General features: G+C 45.6%; 1 protein-coding gene across 2 annotated transcripts in view; it reads right to left on the bottom strand.

Annotated features, from left to right (window-relative positions):
* CLNK (cytokine dependent hematopoietic cell linker) overlaps positions 1 to 25,600 on the bottom strand; it is a 123,669-nt gene that overhangs the window by 35,038 nt on the left and 63,031 nt on the right. The window contains exons 1-6 of one of the 2 annotated variants that reach the window (XM_039838181.1): positions 20,790 to 21,185; positions 20,506 to 20,543; positions 16,072 to 16,213; positions 14,785 to 14,891; positions 11,380 to 11,425; positions 201 to 226 (exon numbers count right to left, since the gene is read on the bottom strand). In XM_039838181.1, coding sequence (XP_039694115.1) covers positions 201 to 226; positions 11,380 to 11,425; positions 14,785 to 14,891; positions 16,072 to 16,213; positions 20,506 to 20,543; positions 20,790 to 21,000 — 570 coding nt within the window. In that variant the 5' untranslated portion in view covers positions 21,001 to 21,185. Of the gene's footprint in view, positions 1 to 200; positions 227 to 11,379; positions 11,426 to 14,784; positions 14,892 to 16,071; positions 16,214 to 20,505; positions 20,544 to 20,789; positions 21,186 to 25,600 lie in introns of those variants that run through there. The other variant, XM_039838182.1, reaches the window with a different exon arrangement.

The following is a 25,600-nucleotide window of genomic DNA, read 5'->3' as shown; positions in this document are numbered from 1 at the left end:
CAGACATTAAATTTGTTGTTCTCTGAGCAGAGCTACCGGTTAACGATGTTTTTTGCTTGACAAACAGAAATGACAAATCCCAATCCAACTTCCAGGATCTATTTTTCCCAAGATCTACTTAAGCCTTCGCATCGTCCGTCCACATTCCTACGCTTCCAAAACACGGAGAAGGAGCAAACGCGCATAGAGATTCCTCTTACCTTGCTTCCTTTGGGGGGTTTGTCTCCTAAAACGGAAGAGGGAAACAGCAGTGAGATTATGGAACATGTCACCAAGCTATTTTGACATATGTTTACATGGAACTCATTCCCATTTGAATCATCTTGATGATAATGCCAATTGACATTTGTTAATATCTAATTAGGCATCCAGCACCAAGCTAAGTTCTTCAGTTACGTGATCTCATCGAATGCTTACTGTTTCGTTCCGGAAATGAAGAAACCGAGGCACGTGGAGGTGGCTTTCAGCCACCCAGGTGTAAACCATAGAACGAGATTTCGTTGTTTGGGCCTGATGCGTCTGATCCCCTCTTAACCACTGACTCTTAACTGGAATTAGTGTTTTACAAAACATATGTAGTCATGTCGTTAATTCGAGTTCCAGCCCGACATCTTCACTGAACGTTTCCAAGCAAGGGAACATGGAGCATCACAGAATTTTCCAGATAAAACTGCAGACCTTAGACTCTCAATGCTTTATTTCATAGATGACAAAACAGAGGACGAACTAGGCAGGACAATCCCTCGAGACCACCCGAGCCTAGAAAAGCCTGAATGAGGCCCAGAAAAGGTTTTCCTGATTTCTACATAGTGTGATATCCATTTCCACAACTCGATCCAAGTCAAAGACAATGACTGAGCTTCTGCTTTGAGCTAAGCATGGTACCAGGCACTGGGCATAAAAAGACAGATATGATGGGATCCTTCCCCTCCACGGTCACAGTTCTGTTTACCGGCCACATTCTAGGTTCTGGGACACGGTAGGGAAGGTGAGAGGCACTGGATAAATAAGGAGTGAGAATATTATTACAAGTGTGATGAGAATTTTTAAGGAGAGGAGGGATGGTATTAAAGGAAGATGTGGGAGACTTAAGTTTGGGGCATCAGAGGAGCCTCCTTGAGAAAGCAAGGCTGGTGTATCTGTAAAAGTGGATGTGGCGATAAGAAGTGTTGTTTTATAGGGCTGTGGGGGGAGTCAGCGGGACAACGTATGTCTCCTGTTATAGGAGACTTAAACCTCCACTGAGAACTGGAGGGAAATCCCTGGGCTCCCTCTGGCGATGGCTAAGGACCCTGGGGAGTTGGGGTCTGTTTCCAGCTCATCACTCTCTGTCGCCGAGGAGCCTCCACTTTGATCTACTTCCTGCTGTCCCCAAAGAGCACGGTAAAACCCAACCCAACCTGATCATATATTTACTGGTCCGGGTGATTTTAAGGGCTCTTCTAGGTCTAAAATAACTACTACCTCACTGAAAAAAAATTACCATTCTCCATTTTTTTTTTTGAAAATGCTTTTTAAACAGCTAGGATGGACTTCTCCGCATGAATTCCAATGCTGATGGCAAACGGGAATCACAGATGTTCTTGGCATTGTCAAATCACAGAATATGACCCAGGATGTACTTCAACAATGGCTGCCGTCTGGCTAATGTTATGTCTCTGGCTCTTTTAATGATATTAACAGAAAGCTTAGCCCGCACAATGCTTTCCTAAGGCAGGAAATTAGAAAGCATAAGATGAACTTCCCCGTACTGCACTGGCTTCCTGTGAAGTTCGGAGCTCCCAGGGAATGACCTGGCTTTCTCGGCGAGGACTTTACCTGCGGAGCTAGATGCTGGCTTTCTAAGAGATATTTTTCCATAGCTACCACTTTATCTCTTGGGGATCAATTCGATCCACTGGGAAAAAAAATTCAATAAAGAGACAGAGAGTCTGGAAGTCAATAGCCATGTCCCATTGATTGTTTCAGAGATATCTACCTCGTTTGCTTCGGTGACGGCGAGCTTAGAGAGAGACATCCTCTTCCTTATTCTTTGACTTATTATCTAGCACATAGCATGCGCCAGGCATGGATTCATTTTTAATATGTTTATTGATGCCGTTGTTGGGGAATATCAGACCAAAAAAAGGAAGAAACCTGCTATTCTCACGTAACTTACATTTCAGCAGCAGGAGATAGAAAGCAAATAAACAGAAGTATATGATGACAGGTGATGAAAAGCGCTACGGAGGAAGACGAAGCCGGGTGAGGGAGATGGTGGGGGCGTGGCCAGTGAGATGGGGGCGCGGCTACTGCTGTTTAGATCCCGGAAGCCCCCGCTGGTTAGGTGTTGAGAACAGAGGCCAGGGGAACCTGAGGGAGCACGCCACGCGACGGGTATTCCTGACTGAAGAAGGGTCAGCGCGTGCAAAGGCCCCGAGGTCAGACGGTGGAGAGGCAGGGCCGCGCCCTGATCACACGTGTCTCGTGGGCTGTGGGAGGAGCTTTGCCTGAACCACGGTGCATCTTTTTTTTTTTTTTTTTTTGACTCCTACAGCACCTGGTCTCCCATCCAAGTACTAACCAGGCTTGACCCTGCTTAGCTTGCGAGATCAGACGGGATTGGGCGTGTTCGGGGTAGTATGGCCGTAGGCTGTGCATCTTTTTGATACATGGCCCATGTGTCCTGGGTCTTCGTTACAATGTAAAGTTTTCTCTGGCATCGCTTAGCGTTCTTCTCACTTAAAAAAATTGTGTACGATTATTAGCAACGGTAGCAAAAATCCCTGAGGGTTTCAGCTCTCTCAATATGCCAACGAGCAGTGGTTTATGCCATCGCATTTCTCTTAGTCATCACTTAGATAACTGAAGTCTTACCAACCGAGATGCAGAGATAAATGTCAGGCACTCCGCAAGTGAGAAAACTGGATGGAGCAGGTGAAGCAACGTGTCATACGCTCGTATGGCTTTGATGACCATTCAGATCAAGTCCAACCAAAAAATTCTTTCTGGGGTACGGCTTGTTGAATAAAGTACGTTTCGAGTTTGAATCTTGATTCTGCTGTTTACCGTGGGTGCCATCATAGGTGCTCAACAAAGATTTACGAAAAAACACATGGATTGAGGAAAAACTGAGTTTTCTCATCCGGAAAGGTGAAGAACAGTTACTCACGCTTCATGGGAATTCATGTGTGGAATGGCTTTTATTGCATACCCCCGTGACTAGTATTATTGTGTAAGGGAACTGGCAATTTGCTCTCCTGATGCAGTACCCAAATATTCTGAAACGCTATGAAAAGTTTCCTGTCTGTCACTCAAGAAGATCCAAGTATTTGTTCTTCCAGGCCTTTCTCGTTTTGAATTTCAATAAGGCAGTTTCACTAGGAGGAGGCTGGCATGCTGCCACCTGGTGGCCATGTGCATCATTAGCACCGTCTGACCAGAGCATCCTGACTTGCTCTTCAGACAAGATAGATTTCACTTCAGCTGCCAAATTCATTGCTTCTTGAGGGGGAGTGTCGCGAGGCGCACACAGCGCGGCTGCAGAATCTGTTGGACCCAGTTTGACCATGGCCTCTATAACTTATTAGGGTGAAATCAGGGTCTGTGAAGTTATAGCAAAACCTCCCGGAGAAAAAGAAAGTATGGCGAGACCTGCTTCTGGCGTGTTGGAGCAGCTTGTGCCGGTTGAGGAGAGCTGACCGTTAAACATTTTCAGGGGTTTTGCAGCACAGTTGTTAAACACAGCCATTATTTAAAAATAAATTATATTAACCTACGCGTAGGTTATATCAGAAACAAAGGCAGCTCCTGGTCAAAACTCATGACTTCCTAATGATGCCATTACATATACTATTATTTTTGCTGTCAAAGTTACTGAGCTCTGCTGTGTCTGTGGCGGAAATATGACGAAATAGTATTGCTTCCCAACGCCGTGCTTAACCGTCACGTTGGTAACTTGAAATCTGCCATAGCGGAAGTATTGACACCACAAAAAGGGGCAAAGGTTACACATTGGGACTTGATTTATTGTTTTGCTGCCTATTTAGATGTAGGAAAGGGGTGCAGAAAATGTTAATAAAGCAAATGAAATTTAGAAGTGTCGTGTCTGTATATTGGGCTGTTCCATTGTGAGAAGAGAAAAATTGAGAAAGTGAGAGTTCCCGTTGCTCCGCGTCCTCACCAGCGTGTGGTGTTGTCAGTGTTCTGATCTGGGCCCTTCTGGTAGGTGTGCAGTGGCATCTTATCATTTTAATTCGTATTTTTCCAGCGACGTGTGATGTGGAGCCTCTTTTCCATGTGCTTATTTGCCAACCATTGATCTCTGGTGAGGTGTCTGTTAAGGTCTTCGACCCATTCAAGTTGTATGTTTTCTTCTTGATGACTTTTAAGAGTTCTTCGTATATTTTGGATAAGAGTCCTCTATCAGATGTGTTCTTTGGAAATATTTTCTCCCAGTCTACGGTTTGTCTTCTGATTCTCTTAACATCGTCTTCCATGGAGCAGTTTTTATTTTAATGAAGTCCCGCTTACGAAATTCTTTCTTTCATGGTTTGTGTCTTTGGCGTTATAGCTAAAAAGTCATCACCGTATCCAAGGGCATCTAGGATTCCTCTTGTGTTGTCCTCTGGGAGTTTTATAATTTTGATCGTTCATTTAAGACTTTCATTTTGAGTTAATTTTTGTAACAGGCGTAAGGCCTGTGTCTAGATTTATTTATTTTTGCACGTGCCTGTCCAGTTGTTCCAGCGCCATTTGTGGAAAAGACCATTTTTGTTCCTTTGTGATGCTTTTACGTCTTTGTCAGGGATCAGCGTGGGTCTATTTCCGGTCTCCCTACTCTGCTCCATTGCTTTGTTTGTCTTCTCTTGCACCGTCCTGATTACGAAAGCTTTACAGTGAGCCTTGACGTTGAGCAGCCGGAAGCAACTCAGTCCTCCAACTTTGTCCTCATGTATCTTTTTCCAGAGATCCTGTCATTAAATATTTGCCGCTGTTTGTGTTACGGTTTTGGTGTGACTGCTAAATTGCTGACTGACTGAATACAAATCGTTCGGCCTCTCTGAGCTTGGATGACCTCATCTGTGATTTAAACAGTTGAAAAGCTAGATACGTAAGACACAAGAATTTGTTTCTTGATAGAAGGGACAAAGACACAATAGAGCCGCCACAGATGGGATCCTTGAAGCCATTCAAGTTGTGTTCTGATCTCACCTCTGTCACTGAATGAGAAACTCTGGGCAAGTTATTTAAACGTCCTGGGCTTTGATTTCCATGTAAAATGCTGACAACAATGTGTAGTTTCTTGGATGGTTGAAATTAAATAGTACTTGTTTTTCACTTGGCTACCATTCAATTTGTGCTAAGTATATGCAATACACTTTATCTATGAAATGCGATCATGAAAAATCAACACTTTCAGAAACAGACCATCAGCGTAATGTTCTGTAATTAGAGAAATAGACTCAGGGCAAAATTGTATAAAACTTGGTCTCAGTGACAGTATTTATTATGCCTAAGAGTACTGATGTATGAATGGGAGCCATTAGGGCTTTGTGTCCTGATGATCAATTATGGAAGAGTCATAAGAAGTAACTTACAACTCAAGTAGCTAATGTATATTTGACAAAGCCTATTTGAGGAAAACTCTCCAAGTCTGTTGAACTTGCAGAAATTAATTCTGCAAACAAATCGTTGAAACCACAGCCTTCGGGTTGACGGGGAAAGGATTCACTTAGGCAAAGTCAAGGGTGTGGGAGGGACCTACTTGCTTTGACAGCTCCTCAGATAAAGTCAGAAAGTACAACTTTTTAGGCTCCTGTACTTGAACATGTACTTCAACAGCTTCCCGCTGAGATCAGTGAGGGACCAGGGATGGAAACATCTTTCCAACACTGGTGTGGGAGACGTCTTTCCCATGGACCTGGCGTCTCCGGGAACGCTGGCGAAGTACAGGACGGTGGCTCAGGCGGCCGGGTGAGTGGGTTTGTACGTACGAACCACATTCACAGATTTGCAAAGTGCTGGAGACCCTCAGAACCCATCGCGTCCCTCTGCGTGTCTACGGGAGGCTACTAAGGGCCGGTGAGGGTATATGATTTGCCTAAATTTAAAAGCGGAGCAAAGATGGGCCAGAAGCAACTCAGGCTACTTGACTTGCCCTTCCAAGGCCCCCACCTCACGGGGCTGTGTGACCGGGGGCCACAGTCTTGTCTCTAGGTGGTCCGATGACACCCAACAATGCTTATTTATTACTCCATTAAAACCGAGCCAAATTTTAGAGTTACTTTAATAAATATTTACTATGCGTTCACCGTGTGCCCAGCACGGGGCTGTGCGTTTGTCGTAGGGGAAAGCAATGTCTGATAAACTGCGGTTTTGTGATTGAGGAGTCAGCTTATTTTAATATTTATCTAGAACAGAGTTATTTCGTATGGCGAACACCAAACTAGATAGAGCGTGAGATGGTTTCAGCCTCTGGAGAGCATAGGGAGACACCCCGAAGCTGAGGGAAGGGCAGATGGACAACAAAAGAAGGAAGAATTCTGGGAGTCATTGGTTCAATGTCCCTTTGTCGAGAGTCCACAATGAGTCGATAACTGCTATAGATTTCGCGCTGGTTATCGCCTTTAAAACAGATAAATACCTTACGGTATAGGTGCTACGGCCTCCGTTTGACAGATATAGAGACCTCAACTCAGAGAGGGAAGACGCTTGATGCTGATTCTGAAACTGGGAGGTGGTACAGCTGGGATTTGAACCTCAGGCTCCTTGTCCCCCAGTCCAACATTCACACGACCGCATTTTAGCTGCATCTGAGCATCAAAAACGCCGCACTTCCCCGCAGATCACCACCGTCCCATACCTCAGTCCAATGTCCCTTGTTCTGGAAAGCCTTCCTGCACTTTTTTTTTTTAAAATTTCCCGCACACTTAGGGGAGAACCGACGAGGCCGTGGGCTCCTCGCGGTCTCAGGTGCGATGTGGCTCAGTGCCCTGGCGCAAAGCAATTTTAAGCTTTAAAAATTTTAACGTGAACTTCTACCCTGGCTGTCATCGTATGGGGTGACATGTTTTGAATTTTTCTACTTGTGGCTAATTTATATGTCTCTATCAGAAAACATATTTGCTACATCAAGCAGTTATCAGATGCCTTTCCCTTTATCTGAGGTAGTGTGCCAAAACACTGCCCCGCAGTCTCATTAATGAGTGATTTTACAAAGTTTATGTCATCTTCGAACTGAATATGGATCGTCTAACGCCTCTGTCGCTTTTGAGCCACGGGTTGTGTCGGAAATAAATTTAAATCTAAAATGGTAGGAGAATACTCTTTAATTTATTTCTGACCGTCTCTGCGGCCTAAGGCTGGTTATTTTTGATAAGGGTATAATCCATAAGAGGCCAAATTTCATCATTTTTGTGATGTTTTGTGTTGCTGCGTTCTGCCACCAGGGGACAGTATCACTCACCAGGTCACATCTCGGGTGCTGAATCTTTCACAGTGTGGGTGAGTGGGATCTCAGTTAGGGAGCAGGAGAGAGAGTTTGCACAATAAATGTGAGAAACTAGCACATACAGCCAGAACTCTGGAGTCCCTGCCATAGTTGACAAAACCCTGGGTTGTGGTCTTGGCTCTGACTCCTGGCTTGGGGTCCTTGAACAAGCCTCTTCTCTCGCTGAGCCTTACATGACATGAGGAGTCGAACCAGAATCACTTTGAAGTCATTTCTCATTCTAATTCCTTTGGCATCGAAATCTGTCAAAAAAGCCAGCTAATAGAAAGGTCTTTTGACAGCATTACGTGGAATTCTATTTCGCTTTTTTTTCAACCAAACTGGCGTTTCTGTATATACATGTTCAGTCACTTGTGCCTAATTCTTTCTTTTCCTTGGATAGTTCATTGTACTTCGTTATAAATTGATTCTTGCGTATGGCACGCTTGTCACTTCAAAGGAAACTGGTTGAGAGTTTGCACTCGGCTTACGTCTAAGGCAAAGAGAAATTTATTTCAGCCTCCTTCATTTTCAGCTTTTGAATGTTTCAGCTTTCCTATCTGCAAAGAAGACAATTTCTTCTGAATCTGTGGTTATTGCTAATGGTTCATCAGAAACAACTTATATTATTTATATTCTTTGCCCCTAAGGAAAACTTTTATCCATTTTTAAGAATGAAAATAAAGCTGAGCTTCAGGGAAGGTAAGTTCTTGAAATCTGACTGTTCCCGGATAATGTCAGAATATGATTGCGAGAAAAATGGCATGAAACGTACATTAACATAAATCCGTTAACTGCTCAATTTGATGAGAAATATCACCATGAAATTCTGCCATTACCGATCCATCCAATATGTTTTTCTATGACATTTTATGGGAATGAATAAATTATCTGAGAATGTGTTTGCATCAAAAACACAGAAGTGTGTAATAAACACATAAATCATTTAAGCATTTTTTTAGCAAGGTACCTGATCCTAAACACGGGCATTCATATTAATTTTTCTTCTTTCGACTTCCTTCTCCATATTGTACCTTAGAGCTCTGGGCGGTAATACAGAACCATCAATTATAGAACTGTAGGAGGATGTAAAGAAAATGATTCTTATTGAAGTTCTCCATGCGCCCTCCTCCCGTCCCCTACAAGCCTCAACGTTTGTGAGCCTTGTGGCCGCTGACGTTCCCTCTGCAGTTATGGCCTCAGTTTACATTGGGATCTACTTTTAAAAAAACTGTCATATTTTTGTAACCATATACCAGCCAACGCCCCTTATAAAATCGACAGCACTAACTTAGCTCTGAAAAATAAGTCCTCTTTGCTCCCCTTGAGGGGTTGGTTTGCTTTTCGTTTGTTGTGGGCAACGAATATCACATAAAGAAGCACGATCTCCTTTTTGCTTAGAGTACTGGGAAGCTCAGAGGCAAATTAGCATCTTAATTTTAATAGAATGTAGTGATGCATGCCTTAGGATCCTGGTTTTTATCTGTGACATATAGCCTATCTAGATTTTTTCTATGGTTTTTATTTTCTTCTACTTTACTATGTGAGTTTTTATAACTACTCCCATATCTTTGTGAGGTGAGGAAAAGCGTAGATAAATATAGTGACGGAGAGTTGTGATATTGTGATTTATAAGAAGAAGAATATATTTGGTCTTTGTCCTGTTTCTGGAACAGAGCTCTAAAAACCTGGGAATTTCCTAAGTGACGAGAGCAATAAAGGTGTCTTTTGTTATGTTAACGAGATGACTTTTGGTCTCTAGCAAAGGATGGGGGCTGGTTGCCAGGAGAACCAATCACATGATTAGACGGTTGGAATTTTCAGTCCAACTGAAATGTGGCAATGGGAGAGGAGCTGAAGATGGAGTTCAGTCGCCAATGGCCTACGCTTTAATTAATCTTGTGTGTGTAGTGAAGCCTTCATAAAAAGCCCCAGAGATGGAGTTGGGCGAGCTTCCGGGTTGGGGAACACAGGCAGATTCAGGAAGTATGGAAGCACCACATCCGTCCCCCATACTGTGCCTTATGCATCTCTTCTAATAAACTGGCTCTCTTATAAGCAAGCTGTTTCTGAATTCTGTGAGCTGCTCTAGCAAATTAATTGAGCCCAGCATGAGGGGGTTGTGGGAACCTCCAATCTACAGCCAGTTGGTCAGAAGCACAGGTGACAGACAATCTGGAACTGAGATTGGCATCTGCAGTGGATGGGTGGGGCAGTCTCGTGGGACCGAGGCCTTCGCCTGTGGAATCTGAAGTTATCTCCGGGTAGATGCTGTCAGAATCGAGTAGACGTGTATGGTACTAAGCTATTGTCTGAGAATTGCTTGGTAGTGATGGGGTGGTGGGGGGAACCACACATTTAAATAAGGATCAGAATGGTCTTAACAGTTAAACAGATATACTATTCGGTAGACTAAGGACCAGAGAAGCTTCTGCAATCGTGTCACGTACATCAAAGTTATTGCCACTTTTAAGGACAAAAGCACTGATATGAGAGCTCCTTCACTTCTGGGGGTGCAGGAATGGAATAGATGGAAGATAGGGATCTGTGAGGCTCTGCAGGGTGGAGACGAGGGACTGGGGGACAGCTGCCGGTCCCGCCTGGCACCATCCTTCTTGCCTCCTGTGAATCGAATAGTCACGCAAGCCCCACTCCCTTCACATTTTAAAGAGGAGGGAGTTAGGACGCAGGTGAGTTAGGGATCTTACTTAAGGTCACACAGCACAGCCTGGGTTTTAGCTACTCTGCGTGCTCCGCCCACCCCGTTTCCTGTTGTGGATGTCTCTTCTTTGCTCGCCCTACACCTTCTCCATCCCACTCTCCGATCTGGGGGACCAGCCAGTACGGACCACATATGGACTGTCCCGTCCTCTGGTTTCTGGCTGGGTCCGGTTGCTGGGCTGTCCCAGGAGATCAGAGGGAGGTTAGAGAGGCAGGTTGGCCATGTATTCTCATGGCTTCTACCTTGTGAGGTCCCCTTGGGGTGGTGGTGTCCCTCGACCCATGGTCACTGCTCCTCTGAAGGTTGTGTGCTACTTCTGGTTTTCAGTAACTGTCCCCTTGTCTCTTTGGGGCGGGAGGGGGTCATAGCGCCACTGCTTTTAGCCCTGGTTCCTGCTCCATCCCCTGTTCTTCTTTTACTCCCTACATACTTCAGGAAATATTTCCTTTGGAAATATATTTCCTCAAATTTTGCTAATTCGTTGTGGCATCTGTTTCCTGTCAAGACCCTAACTGGTCCACTTTCCCACGGAAAAAAATATAGTGCTAGTAATGTTATAGACTATAACATTAAAAACATAAAAGGTGATTTTGATATATTTAAATTATTGGGGGCTATAAATCACAGGACTGTCATCTTCTCCAAATTCACAAGAGAAGGGGACGCAGGAGAAACTAATGAGAAGCTAGAATGGATATGATCCAATTTCATTTCTTTGGCTGTCCTCCTGTGCTTCTGGCACCACCGAAATTGATTAGTTCCTTTCTGCCTCCTACCTGTAGCTCCCACTCTAAATTGAGTTGCTTTGCCTAAAGCTTTAAAATCTGTTTTCATATTAATTAATCAACATGTTAAAACATTAGGTTTCTTTCTTGTTGTAATTTTACTGGGGGTATGCTTAGAGAAACAACTTAGTTTTATGTGTAATGCAATCCATATGTTTTTAAACAATTTCTTGTCAAACTGCACAACAGAGAATATGAGTTTTCACAATCAATTTCTTCATCAATAAGGTAAGGTGATAAAAAGGCACGAACTGTGAGAGTCTTTCTAAAATTAGCTATTTCGTAAGGGGACTTCAATGGATCAGCTTGTTTAAGAAACTCTGTGACCACAAACAAAAATGCAAGATTTGGGGAGGAGAGATGTATATAGTTAGACGTCGAACTTTGTGATTCGACTTTACCTTTCACACGCTGGCTCCCGACGTCCTTGGAAATGGGTTTGTCCACCTGCAGAAGACAAGGGCCACCATTATCTCTTCAGTTGTGACTCTGATACCGCCCGAAGTTCTACCACTTTGCCTGGTTAGATTCCTGAGGATAGAGACCCAGGTCCCTGTGCTCTTCATTCTCAAAAATCTCTGTAAGCGTGTGGTCGGCAGTCAGTCAATACGGGAAAACTGCTTTCCGCTCCGCCCGTGTCGCGAGGAGTTGCCTTGGTGGTATTCGACAGAAAAATACTTGGGTTTGAAATCCAATCCTGCCTTACTGCTGTGTAACTTTGGGAAGGCGCTTTGCATATCATGAGCCCTAGATTTTTTATGCTTACGATATGCAAAATACTTCATCGGTTCATGTCCTCGAGTTATCATGAAGATCGAGTCCCTTGAAAGCATTGGAGTGGGCAGACCAGAGTGCCCCGCCCCGATTATTATGCAACGTGTTCTTGGCGGCAAAGATGCTTTGCATCTCTTCCTCCAGAAAGCCTCCTCAGAAGCCTCTGGCTGGGCCGGGCGGGGCGGCTCGGCACTGTCTCTGCACCCCGGGCTCAGCTCTGCCTGAGCACCTCCTACTCTGCTGGCACTGCCAGGCGGGGCCACTACCTCCTCCGTTAGACCGTGGACACTGGCTCATCTTTTATCTCCATCGCTGAGTGCAGTGCTTGGGATGCAGTACGTGTTCAATAAATGGGAAAATGGGCAGTGGTTTAATGGTTTAGGACGGTTGTAACCAACCAGAGAGTCTAGATGGAAACTGGCCTCTCTAAGGATTTTTGCAGATCTATTTCACGGATGGTTTCATCTCAACCTAAACGAGCAGAGCTAATGAGAATCAACTCCTGAGAATGAAGTTATGATAAAAATATAATCTGGTTACCATAAAAACTCGATGATTCAAGCGTTGATTATAAAAATACAACTTTCTCTTTCTCTGAATGGAGGCCAAGTGCTTATTTCATGTGTAAGACAATTTCTCTCCTGGCCAAAACTGTGCTCATGCCTCGTGCACCCTTTTTCTCATATGATTTCACTTGACTTAGGATGTCGAGGTTCTAGTTCCACTTGCGAAGTGGTCTAGCTAAAGGAAGAAATTTATTCTATAACAAAGGTAATCGGAAGGAATATAAAATAATAAGGATGGAGGCTTGAATTCTGGTCTCCATTAAGAAAAATCAAATGAGAATTACCTTGAAAAACTTCTTGTTACGAAGGTGGACTTGTGTGTAATGGGGGGATTAATCAGTGACTTTTAGGGGAAGGAAAGCTTGGTGTTTTAGGTCAGCATTCACTACTCTTTTATAACTGGGCCAGAATTTGTGTCTTCAGCCACTGGTCCAATTGCTCTAAAATTCTTACTGTTCCCTGAATATGCTTTTTGCTCAAGCGATGAGTGCCTTGAAATGTCCTTGTCCCTGTCACACAGCCCCCCGTGGGGCTGTCCCAGTTGCAGATAGTCCCATGAGAACTTTGAATGATAGACTGAAAAAAGGTTCCCCGTGAATAAAAGTCAGTCTGGAGAAAGATCAGATCTCTCTTTCTGTCGAATAGCTGTTCATATTTCAAGATTTAGTTTATACAATTGAGTTTATTTGTTCATTTCATCCATTTAACCAATATCTATTGAGAGCTTCGTGTGCAAGGGCGCCGTGCTGGGTGCTGGCCAGAAACAGTCCCTGTCCTTGAGGAGATGTCCTCTATTGGCTGATCGCTTTGTGCCAGGCTCCGTGCTTTGTTATGTATTATCGCGACAGCTAGGAGATTTTACAGCTCAGGCAATAAAGCCTCAGAGAGGTTACGTAACCGGCGTAAAGGTGCAGATCTCATAAAAGGTGAAGCTGTCAGAACTGGGAATCCAATGCTCACCGTGCAGGGTTCTTACTATAAGGATCAACGTCATTCATTCATTCTCCCTCTACTTAGAAAGACCTTTCTTGCTTCCCCTACTTTAACGACTTTTGCGAAGCACTTATCGCTGACGTATTGTTTAGCTATCTATTATTTATTTGTTTGTTACCGTCCCATCCCATTAGTAGGTAAGTTTTGTGAGAGCAGGGACTTGCATAGCAGAGCTTATAACTGTGTGTGGTCATGTGCTTCGTGAGCGAATTTGTTGAGCGAATGATTAAAGCGTGCAGCGTGGTATCTGTGTGAAGAGGAAGTATGTTCAATATTTCATCCCTCTAAAATTGCTCTAAAATTTTGGTGGCCCAGTTGCTGGCCCAGTTTCTGGCCCAGTCTCTGAAAAATGTGTTCTGTGACAGTGACATTGTTTGGTAAAATCTGTAGTTGTCTTTTCTTGTCAATATTAGCAGAAACCCCCCACGTTAAACAAGTAAACAATGTGGAAAAATAATACACAAAGAAGAATGTGCTATAAATATTCAAAAGCATGTTCACACTCACTAATAAGAACGGTACAAATTAAAAAAAGTGAAATCACTGTTTAAAAAAATGATTCAAAAAGTAATAGCCAGTTTTGGTTCTATGAGGTGGACATTCTCATATGGGGCTTCTGGGTGGGTAAATTGAAATAATTTTTGAGGAAAGCAATTTCACAATATATATCAAAAGCCTTTACAATGTTTTTGTTCAATGGTTAAGTAAAATAATTAGAAATTCCATAATGGGCTATGATCTATTTATAAGATTATGCTTATTGATGCTTACCACATGGGAAATAGTTTTATAAACAGAATAAAATGAGAAAGGAAAAGAAAGCTGGGTGTCCACCCCACAACAGGTGTGCACGTTGCTTGCACGAAATGTATCTTCATAGAAAACGCTGACAGGAAATGCATTAAAACGCATGGGTGATTAATTTGTATTTTATGCATTTATGCATTAAGAAAATTAAACATTAGCAAAAGTGTTATTAAAAGTAAAATTCTATGTGAGTGTTTAGAGCGTTTACATTTACAAGATATTTCCCAGAGATTATCTCTGTGGTCGCTAGTTGCCTTTGAAGGAAGCATGGCAGAGATTTTTATTTCTGTTTTGTAGACGAGGTCACGGAGAGGCTCGGAAAGGCTGTGTGGCTTACATAGCACTGCCCAGCTGGCAGTTGCCAGTGCTGGGCCTGAGATCTGGGCAAAATGATATGTTATTATCAAAGTGACCTCGGTTCGAATTCTGCCTCTGGAGGGCGGAATGAGTTTGGATGAGACGTGTGCGAACGCCTGATGCCTGGCTCCGGAAAATCCTCGCAAAGTGTTAGCTCCCCCTTCCACCAGCCACGTCTGCCAGCTCCCCGCACCTCGCTGAACTTGACCGTCTCGTTACGAGGCGCTTGGGGAGTGAGAGACGGGAGAGCTCCTGGCTGTCGGAAGAGTCTGACTCGCGTTTGGTTCACAAGGTCAAGTGTTTACTCACTTCTCCCAGCCTCGTCCATTTGTTCCAGGGTGGCCCCTCTGTGGGGACAGAAGTCTTGGCATCTAAGCAAAGGGGAGTGTCTCCCATAGCCTGGAAATAGCGCGTGTCTGTGAAAAGAGAAAAATTGAAAGTCGTATCTTACGCGGACTCACTTTACAAAATATTCGCATGTCTGCAAACTCATTGAATCACCGCAACGAAAGCACGAGGCAAGCAATTCTATTCTCACTTAACAGGCGAGAAAACCGAGTCTGGAAGAGGAGAAACCAGTCCTCTTGGTCCATACACGTAAATGCCAAAGTCTGGATTTGAACATCCTCATCCACCTGGGGAATTCTGCACCATGACCTCTGCAAATCTTCCCAGCTCCCACCCTCCCGCACCCAGCCCTGGACCTCCTTTTCATATTATACACCCAAGGTGTTCTATCACGCTTACTGTTGATCTTTCTGCTTCTGCCACTAGATGGTGACCCTCCCGAGAATGTGGATTATGCTCTGTTTACCTTCGTGTCTCTTGGTCAATCCTAACATGATCTACGGCACACAGCAGGTACTCAGTAAATGCTTATCGAGTGGATGAACAAAGGAATATCACCCTTATTTACAAGGTGCTTCTCTCCAAAGGAATTTCTGTAGATTCATTTCAGTGGGTCTGGCCCTCGGAAATCACACATCTTTTTCTCTCCCTACATCTAAGGTTCAGGGAGCTTGCTGAAGCTGCCCAGTGTGCCCCAGTAAGAAAAAGCCAGAGGCGGGAGTGAATTTAGGTCTCTGTCACTCTTGAAACGTCGAGCTTTCATGCCATGCTCTAGTGTTACTCGTATGCTGGCTGCCTGCAAAATGAATCAAGCAAGTTAGAAAGTCTCCCTTCCACTCTCTTCCCCTCTATGCAAATTCTGTCTTAACGTTTGCCGTGTCGCCCGCATCCCTGCCCATTCGCCGTCTGTCAGGCTCATCAGTTGTTCCTGGGACTCAGGAAGAGCATCGCGACAATAATAACCAACAGCTGCGGGGCTGTGACGTGGCACCGAGTCCTCCTGTTGGAACTCAACACATATCATACGTGGCATCTTCCAAAGAACTCTCGGGGTAGGTTCTATTATTATGAACCCCATTTTCAGGTAGGGAAGACGAGTTTTAGAGACTTACTCCAGGTCACACGTCTAGAAAGCTATGGAGGCAGGATTTTAACCTAGAGTTATTTAACCCAGAATCTGCAGCTTTAATTACCGTGCCATACTGCAGCACGGGTGTGCATTTTCAGGGTTCAGACCCCAACTATTACCCGCATATTCGGATTCCCTTATCGGCCTGGCTGGTAGGATTTTCATGGATGGCCACGCCTCTGCCATGTGAAGTTTGAGGTCTTCGTAGCCGTCATCCCTGCTGTCTGTTGCTCTATCCAGGACGGCAGCAAAGTTTCTTTCCTAAGCAGAAAGGAACATTCAAGTGAGCTAAGGGAAGGTTCAATCATGATAAAGGTAACAGGCTCCAGCGCTAGCTAGGGGAATGGTATAGATGCCCTTAGCTGGGAATTAAAGATTTCAGAATCTGGGGTCTGAGGCAGTGAAATTCTTGTGGTAGGCACATTTCTAAAGATGTCCCCAACCTTCCAATCCTTTGTTATTGAATCAGATAATTATCTAGGTGCTGTCGTGAAGGAACACTGCAGATGTGATTAAGATGACTATTACCGTCTTTGAAATCAGATTATTCTGGATTCCGGAGTCGGCCCAGTGTAATCACATAAGCCCGTCAAAGCAGAAAGGGGGCTATTTGCAGGTGATATGGTCTTGGATATAGGAAATCGCAAGGACCCCAAACAAAAACATTATTAGAACTAATAAACAGTTAAGCCTGGAGGCAGGATACATGATCGCTATACGTATTTCAGTTGAATTTCTGTGCTGCATCCGTAATGAGCTCTGAGTCTGAACACTGGCCGTGGCAGGACCGGGGACCAGTCCACGACAGATGTGATCGTCATCATTGACATTCTGGAGTCTGCACCCATGCGTCACTTCTGGAGCCAGCATCGTGCCATGTTGTCCTTGATGACCTTGATGACCTTGATGACCTTTCGTACATCATACAGAACCAAGCGTTTTTCCTTCCTGGATCTCAGAAGGCTCACCTCTTCTTTAGTTGATAGAAATGACTTTTGTCTTTATTTGGGCTCGAGAGAGAATCCAGGCAGCACAGGGCAATCGGGTCAGTATGTGAAAAGTTTTGAAAGGTCTAAGCAGAGTATCATGTGACGCCAAGAGCTCAGGGTGACAGAGGCAGTTCCAAATGAGAGGTGAAGGCGGCCCTGGAATGCTGATTCGGTCTCCGTCTTCTGAACTGTCTCCTTTGAACACCTGCCATAGGATGCGTGTGGCTGCACGTCACACTTCAGGGCGGGGAGGGAGCTGACAACTGGAGAGGGCTGTGACACGTCTCCGGCAAAATCTTTCACGTATTAGTTTCTGCTAAGATGCCAAAAGGCCATGGCTACGAATAACAGGCCCGATTACAAGAGATTTTCATGCACGTCCCGCAATTTGACCTTCTAAACGAAGAACTTTTATTCTTCTTTTACAAATTTAGAAACTGGGATTGGTGACTTCTGACAGCCGCACAGGTCATAGGTGCCATCGATGGGGAGAGCCAGGTCTTCCCATACCACTGGCACCCAGTGCCAAGTATTTAAAATTGTCTTGCACCCTGAAAATGCAGGGCAGGGCACCCGGGCGTTCCTCATGCTGCAGCATCCGTAGCTCTGACTTCTGAGTGGACCATGCGATGGCAGCGGTGGAAGCCTGGGCTGGGACCCTGACTCGTTAGGCTCCTGTGTCACTCTGCAGAGTGCAGCCATGTCCTCTCGATCACTGGACTGCGGAGCACGGGAACCCTTTCTCTGAATTAGGCGGATAGACACGCACACTGTCAATACCGTCACGCACGGTTCCAGAGTGACCTTGGCAACCAGCCATATCTTAAATGAGACAATGCACGTAGGATTTTGAGCAAAATGCCTGATGGTCAGCACTCAATAAACGTGAGTGGCAGACATCAGTGAGGTTGCTAAGGTAACAGAACTATCAAAGAAAGTCGCAGATTAGGGGAGGCCACCCATCATAGTTTCCTCTCCTCCCAAAGTCCCTCGAACAGTGGTTAAGCACTTTATGTGCGCTAGGTGCTTCGTGTGCTTTATCTCAAAAGATCTGTGAGGTGATTTTGTCATAGTGGAAGGACTCGGGAATTCTAGCTTTCCATTACCCAATAAAGCATTTGGGCGAGTTGCTCACTAGCCTCCAGCCTGAAAGTGTATAAGGCTTTTCCTATTGTCCCTCTGCCCAAGCAGTCTGATAGAGGTGAAGACCAGTTACGCGATGAATTCGATTTCTAGGTGGGCCATAGCGCAGGGAGGACTTGCCAGCTCCCTGTCTGAGAACTCTCTGTACGGGCTTTGGGGCTCCGCTTTGGCTTAAAGCGACTCTGCTCATTTGATGCAAGGGTGTAGAATGCAATTTAATTCTCCGTGGGACAGCAGAAGGAAGGAGGTGGGCCCCCGAAGACAACAATGTTGATTTCCCATGTGTTAGCCTTGATTCCCACCCAAGGGCTCCCTAAGGAAAGCAAGGCTTAAATCCTACATGAACCGAAGGAGCAGGCAAGTTATGAAGTGTAAATTTATCAGATTCCAGGACTTCAGGTGCAAAGGACCAGGGACCAACACAGTGATCCAGGAGCAAGAACAGGGTACAAGGGGGGAGCTCGGTGGCCCAAAGGAAAAAGCTCAAGTCACTGGGCACGCAATTGGAGTAGGAGCATTTGCATGGTGGCATTGATGCTGTGGCCCCAGGGACTGGGCACTGCAGCCGCGAAGCCCCGGCCCCTCGGTCTGGCCTCAGGAGGAAAGCAGGGCTCAGACTGGGAGTTCTCAGATGGGAAACCGGGTGAGATGATCCTGCTTGGAGGCGACCTGGTTCCAGGATGGCGCCACCCCATCCTAGATCTAAACTGTGGACCTACTTGATGACCTCGCTGAGGTTACTCAACCTCCCCTACTAAGTTGCTCAATCCGTAAACTGGAGAGGGCTAAGCCCACCTTATAAAGTCATAGCCAGAGATAATTAACTGAGCACAATGTGCATAAAAGTTGTACTTTGGCCTCTGCTCAGGACCTGCTAGATCCCTTTGTTCTAATCGACGTGCCCAGTTTCAGTGGCGCCCTGTGCCCAAAGAAAAGCTCATGGGAGGTGAACTCCAGGAGGTTTCGCAATTGACCTGGCAGAGGCGGGGCAGGTGACCGGACTGTTCTTCTCTGGAACTGCAGAGAAGTGAGTTCTGAGCGGGACCCCAGGCCTGTGACCGCTTTGGGGGTTTGACAGGTGGACATTGGTGGTGAGAGCACCATTTGTATACCGTTATGGCAAACACCAAGACTCCCCCAGGGCAGACTCTCTGATAAAGCCTTGGACCAGTCAGAGGAGCTGGGAGTGTGAGAACTTCCCATCCTCCGGTTGCCTTGCCAGAGTTCACGGGTACAGGGCGTGGCGGGGCGCCAGGTGGAGCAGTAGCCACCTGGCCCTGTCTGAAGAGGATCTACGTCGGACCTCGGGAATCCTGCCCCCAGGACGCAATATAAGTATTTTGGTTTATTTCTTTCCAGAAAGAGAAAGAGAGTTTTTTTAAAAAAATTATGAGTTACATCTATTTATCTATTATAACCTATCTATTATTTATCTACTGTTCATCTCAGTAGTTCTTAACTAAAAAAATTCCAGTATTTTCTACTCATAAAACTCGAAATTAATAAAATAGTTTGTGATTGATTGATTGATGTGTGTGTGTGTGTGTGTGTGTGTGTGTGTGTGTGTCCTGGGGTGAAAATGTATAGCTTTAATTAGATTATTAAAAGGTCTTTAAAATAGGAAAGAACCAATGATTTTACAAGTAGAGTCATTCTATCTATCTATCTATCTATCTATCTATCTATCCATCTATCTATCTATTTTCTGTCTGTCCGTCTATCCATCCATCCATCCAGTCTATTTTACTCATCATCTATAAATGTAAGTTAAAACTATTTAAATAATATTCACGTATGATTTAACAATAAAATTATTTATACATATTAGATACCTAATTTCTGTTATAAATTTCCTTTAGCCATTAAAATTCTTTGTAAACATTATTAATGGCTTCATAATACGAATATATCATAATATATTCAACTTTTCTATTATTGAATAGTGTGATGCCATTTAAGATACATTATTATAAAATTGAAACGAGGGTGTTTAAATGTTAATCCAAATTTTAGATTAGCTTCTTAGTTTAAATTTCCAACCACAGAATTATTGGGCCAAAGAAAATGGACATTTTTCTCTTTCTTAGTTAATATTACAAAATCGCTTTCTGGAAAGTTCGTTCCACTTAACATAAGTGTTGTAAAGTGCTTTTCTCATCACACACTTGCCAGCACTGCGTGTTGGTATTTTCCCTTATTCAGTCTTTCTGGTGGCCGTGTAAATTAATTCTTATATCTATTTTTTAGCTGATTAAATTGGGTTATAGTTTTACGACCAGGAATTGAAATCCAATTTCCCCTGCCAGGAAATCTGGCAAAAAATTTTTTTCTTTGTTTTTAATTTACCGAGCACCTGAAAAAAGCCCCTTGTTTTGTAAATATCAAAGACGGAGAAAGTAGTAAAGGAAGTGGCTGACTTACGCATTCCAGGAGAGGCTCATTAATAGTCTGGTGCTGGCCTGCCAACAAAAACAGACCAAAATGTTAATGGGAAACGCGAAAAGACGGGGTCCTTGTTTCTCTCCAGAAACCTTGTGCTCATTCCAATTAATTTTTCTTGACTGTAATTGCTCAAAATGAAGTGAAAATTTCTATACTTCTCATCCTGTTTTGCTCTTGCAAAACAGACGCGATGGAGAAGGAGGAAGGAAAATCAAGTCCAAACGAGCAAGGACCCCCATTCCCAGGCCAGGTTAAGTTCTCACCTAAAGAGGAACTTGTTGGAAGACCCCGCCCCCATGTCGATTGCACAGGAAGTAGGAAGTGGTGACTCAGCAGCACTCGGCCAGTGAAGAGGTTTACGTCCCTCTCCCCTTTGGGGCACCAAATCCTGCAGTCACAGTTACGATTCCATACATCCATCTTCTTGAACAGGCTGCATATAAATATTTTGAGGGCAGAGTCGTGTGTCTTCATTCATCTGGCTCCACGCATGGCGCTGAGTGTTGACAAGATGAGCTCTATCCAGGCGTTTGTTGACTGAATATCGTTCAGTTGAAGCTTCTTAACACCCCGCTCCCTCACTGGGACTTGTTTTATAAACGACTGCCTGGAGGTGCTGTGTTTTACATTTTACCTTCAGATTATGCAAAACCACCAAAGGACTGCTCACATGGCCTGCAGGGTTTTTCTTTTTTTTTTTTGGCTTCTTCCTGGAGTTAATTTTCCCAAATTGTACTCCAGTGTCGTGCTGTTAGTCCGCATTGAGGAACATTATAAGCAGAAAATGTTCTTATCACATTCTCTTTATTAGTGCACGTGTGAGAAGTTTCCAGCAGGTCTCGGGGCCAGAAGCTGTGTGCTTCTCGGCAATTGTTTTGCTTTGATTGAATGGGAAACCCCAGTCCCATACGAGATTATTATCTCCTCTCCTCCTTCGGCTGCTGAGAATTTCGGGGCAAGTGTTGGGCTTGCACCCAGGGAGTGTAGAGGAGCCTGGTAAGGTCTGTATTTCTACATCTTGGTCTGGCTTCAGCATTTTCTAAAACGTATCGTTTTACCCTGAATTCTCTTACCATTCCAAAATGTGAAATTCAGAGCTGTGGATCTGTCAGTGTTCCCGTCTTTTGTAGGGTGGAATGTGTAAATTAATGACAATCTGGCTCAGGGGAAACCCTGCCTCTGGAGTGTGCCTGGGACCGGTGTGAGGGGAGGCGTTGCCTCGCCGAAGCTAAGCTCCTTGAGGGGATGAGCTGGGAGAGGCAGAATCCTGTCTGCACCTGCCACCAGTCCCAGCCCACGGGGTGGTGGGACTAGCAGCTCTCACCACCCTGGGGTGCTAATGACACCTTCCTGTCCCAGCACAATTACACCCCTACTGAGATCCCTGGCAGAGAACCCCAGTTTTCTAAGGCCTCAGAGTAGCAATTTGTACTGTCTCATGAATTGAGTTAAAATGATAAGTGCACTCCCTGAACACCAGCTGGCCCAGAAGGAGCACATGATCACAGATGCGCGGGGATCTGCTCTGGCCGTGACCTCAGAAAGCAACTCCACTGGCTAATTCAGCGTCATTCCATTTCGGGAGGTTGTCCTCAGTGAATGTGGTCATTATGACAGCACCATCCTGACGGAGAGCCGTGGGCTCTCTCCTCTCAGCAAAGGCCAGCCTTGCTGCCCGGTCCTCTCCTGGGGTCCCCACCTGCGCTGCATGGCACTCTGGGTCTTTGCGTTGACCCCACCTGGAGTCCCTGCCTCCTCGCCCTTCCCCCACCCCTGCTTTGCTTTCCAGACGCTCAGTATCCTTTGAGGTCCTTCTGGAACTTCCCGCTGATGCTCCAGGCTCCTTTCTTATCTCTGAAGTGCTGGAGGATGGTTTTCTGTCTCATCTGCCAGTGACCCTTAAATAGAAACAGGCAGGATCTGATCGCCCGTTTGTTGTGAGCAGTACACCGTCCATCTTTAGGAAAGGAGTTGTCTTTTCTCTCTGTCTCCCACAGTACCTATCTGTGCGAATAACAAGGCAGAGTTTGGGAAATGTAATTTTAAAAGCACAGCTCTCAACCTGTGAATCGGTTCACGTCATTCACGGCCCGTGAAGTAGGGTCTAGGCCCCTCCTGGGTCTCATCTTTCCAGGCTCTTCCTCACGGCTGGACTCCAGCCAGGTGGGCCTCTCTTCCAGTCTGTACAGGACACCAAGCTCCTTCTTCCGCAGAAGATTTGAATGTGCCGCTCCTCAGCCTTGGACATTTTTTTCTCAGCTCTGCCTTTGCCTGGATCCTTTTCACCCATCAGATGGTGTCTCAAATATCACCGTCCCTGACCACCAGTCTCAGGGAAAAATTAAGGAGCAACCTCTCCAGCCCAGTCCTCACTAGCTCAGGCTTCAGGCATGGCGGCGAGAATGCTCTGTGTTCACCAACCCCATTTCCTCTTCCTGTGGGTGCCCGGCTGGCATGCATTTCCCAGCGTCCCTTGCACCGGGCAGCCCCGGCTTGATGCTGTGGCCACTGAAACCAGGCGGGTGTGATGGACTCCATTCCTGGCCGGCCCGCTTGACCCTCTGTGCTTTGTTTTTGCCTCACAAGAGACGGAGGACCCCAAGGCCCTCAGAAAGAATGGAAGCCACTGGATAGAAGGCGAGCAAATCCCAAATGTGTTTCTGGACTAAGACCTCCCTCGATCCACATTGGATTGCGATGCAAGCGAGAACTAAAACTTTATTTTATCAAACTGCCAGCGTTTGTAGTTTATGCATCAGAAATGATACCGGCTCTGATTCATACTCCGTCTTTAGCTGCTCTGTAGAACAAAGCAAGCCAGCAAATATTTAGTCACAGACTGTGGTACCTGTCTGCCCCCAGGCAGTGGTGAGGTTTCAGGATCTGGGTCACTTCTGTGACCCAGTGCGTGGTAACTGCCCAATAAGTGACAAGTTGGCTGTGAGTTATAGTGAGGGGTGCAGCGGAGGCACCCCAGAACTGTGAACCAGTGACAGAACTTCAAGCAGAACCTGATTTCCTCCGTTGCCCGGTGAAGTTGAGCTTGACACTTCCTCTTGCTGGGCCCCCGGTCCCCACCAAAGCGGCACGCCCCCCCCACCAAACGCTTCCAGGTCTTTGAGTCTTCCTGGAACTGAAAGATAGGTTGGCTTCTCAGGGAGAACCATTTTCTAAAAAGACAAAGGAATTTGCTTTTCACGTCGCCGGCCCTGGAAGAGTTATGCTCATGTCTGTGGAGGGTCGTTCATCACCCACTGACACCAGGCAGCAGTAGAGAACAGCTGACTTCGGTGTGCCCCTCAAGGAAGCGTCTTTTTACAAAAGACGACGTTCCCTTGAACGTTCTTTTTAAGAGGGAAGTGAAGATAAACGTGTCATGTAAAGCTCAGGGGCTTTGCTGGCTGGCAGAAAGCAGCCACCCCAGCTTTGGGCCATCAACTTGGACACCTCTGCTCACACCCACGGAGGTGTGACAAAGGCGTGTGGCCGATGCCCACCAAGTTAAAGTTTCTCTGATCATGCTCATCGTGGGCACTTAAAAAAAGGGACATAAAGAGAAACTAGGGTCCCAGTGCAAACCGACTTCTCTGTACACAAGCTCTTAGGGTGACAGCCATTCACGCTGTAGTCTGAATTTCTGACTCTGAAGCTACAACCTCTTCCATTAGAAGGTGGGCCATGTCAGATATCACTTAGATGAAGTTACGGGCTCTCGGACCATCTTTTGCTTGTGAACGCTTCTGGGCACTGGGGCCCCTGGGGTGCGGGCTTGTGGGCGCCTCGTCTACGCCCCTTTCCGTGCCTCTATAGGGACAGGGTAGGTGGCCCAGCCCCATATGCTGTAGTCACATTTGGAAAAAAATTCCCCAGGCAAAACCAAGTTCGTTTTCATGTCTTCATGAGATTTCAGGGGAGGGGGATGGGGAGGACTTGAGGGCGGCTAGGGTCGCCTCCAACTCCAGAGGCTGCCAGCGAGACTTACTCACGAATGTGGGGGGAGAAGCCAGGGGCCGGGGAATCCCAAACGCCCATCGCCGCGTGAGTGCTCCTAGCAAGAAGGCCGTGGGTCTCCCCCTGCCCATGTCCCCTTTCTCCTCAGGACTAGACCCCCTGAAGGTTAGCTGGGCGCATGGCTGCCTGGAGTAAGCACTCATTACACGACGTTCTAATCGTCCCCGTAGCCACACGTGGCCATGAGTCCAAGTTTGGGTCGATGCAAGAGGCGGAACGTCAATCCACAATTTCCAGAAAGTTTTTTTAAGAGGAATTGTTGGGCGCCGTTGGTTCCTTTTTCTTTCTTCCGGTTTTCCTGCTGCCTGGAGCACAGATATCACTATTTTGGGCAATGGGATCGAGGCCGATAGAAGGGAGGTGGGAGGCGGGAGGATCGGGGGCTCTCCAGCACGACTGCCACACAGCCTCGGGCTGCTGACCTCTGCGCTTGACTTACATGAGAAGAAAATGAACGTCTGTCACGTTTAAGCCTCAAGATTTCTTTTTAAAAGTGTCTTGCGGCCTTTCATGTTTTATCAGCTTTGGAGTTCACTGGTAGCATAGCGGAACCTCTGATCCAAGGCACACGCGTGTATTTATTTCATGGAAGCTGATTGAAAAGTTCTGGGTTCGAATCCGGGCCCTGTTACTTTCTGGCAATGGGACTTCAGGCAAGCTTATAAGCCTCGGTTAACTAATATTAACTTGTACAATGGGAAGAATACTATCTACCCCAAAGAGCCGTTGAGAAGTTTTTAAAAAAGTAACTCCCCAGCTCAGTGCCCCACTAACAACTTGCTGAGTTCTGGGTTTCATTTCTTCTCAAGTTCAACTTTGTGATCGAACCTTTTCACTCAATCCAGACCCATATTCTCTGTTTTCAGATCCATAGTTGGAACGTGTTCATTATTGAGTGTTCATTTTAAAACATGTGTCCTTTTGAACACTCAACTCTGTTGACACGCACCTGTCATTTCTTCACAGGGGTTCCTTCAGCTGGGCTCCCTTCCGGCTGTGGGGCTCCAGGCTTCAGTGGCCGCCAGCATCTGGTCGACCTCCTCGTTTTAAAGACGAAATACGC

This window comes from Pteropus medius, unplaced genomic scaffold (genome assembly GCF_902729225.1).
Source record: "Pteropus medius unplaced genomic scaffold, Ma_sr-lr_union100, whole genome shotgun sequence".
In the NCBI taxonomy this organism is placed as follows: domain Eukaryota; kingdom Metazoa; phylum Chordata; class Mammalia; order Chiroptera; family Pteropodidae; genus Pteropus; species Pteropus medius.
Note: the sequence above shows the minus strand (reverse complement) of the source record. Positions and strands in the feature narration are given on the sequence as shown.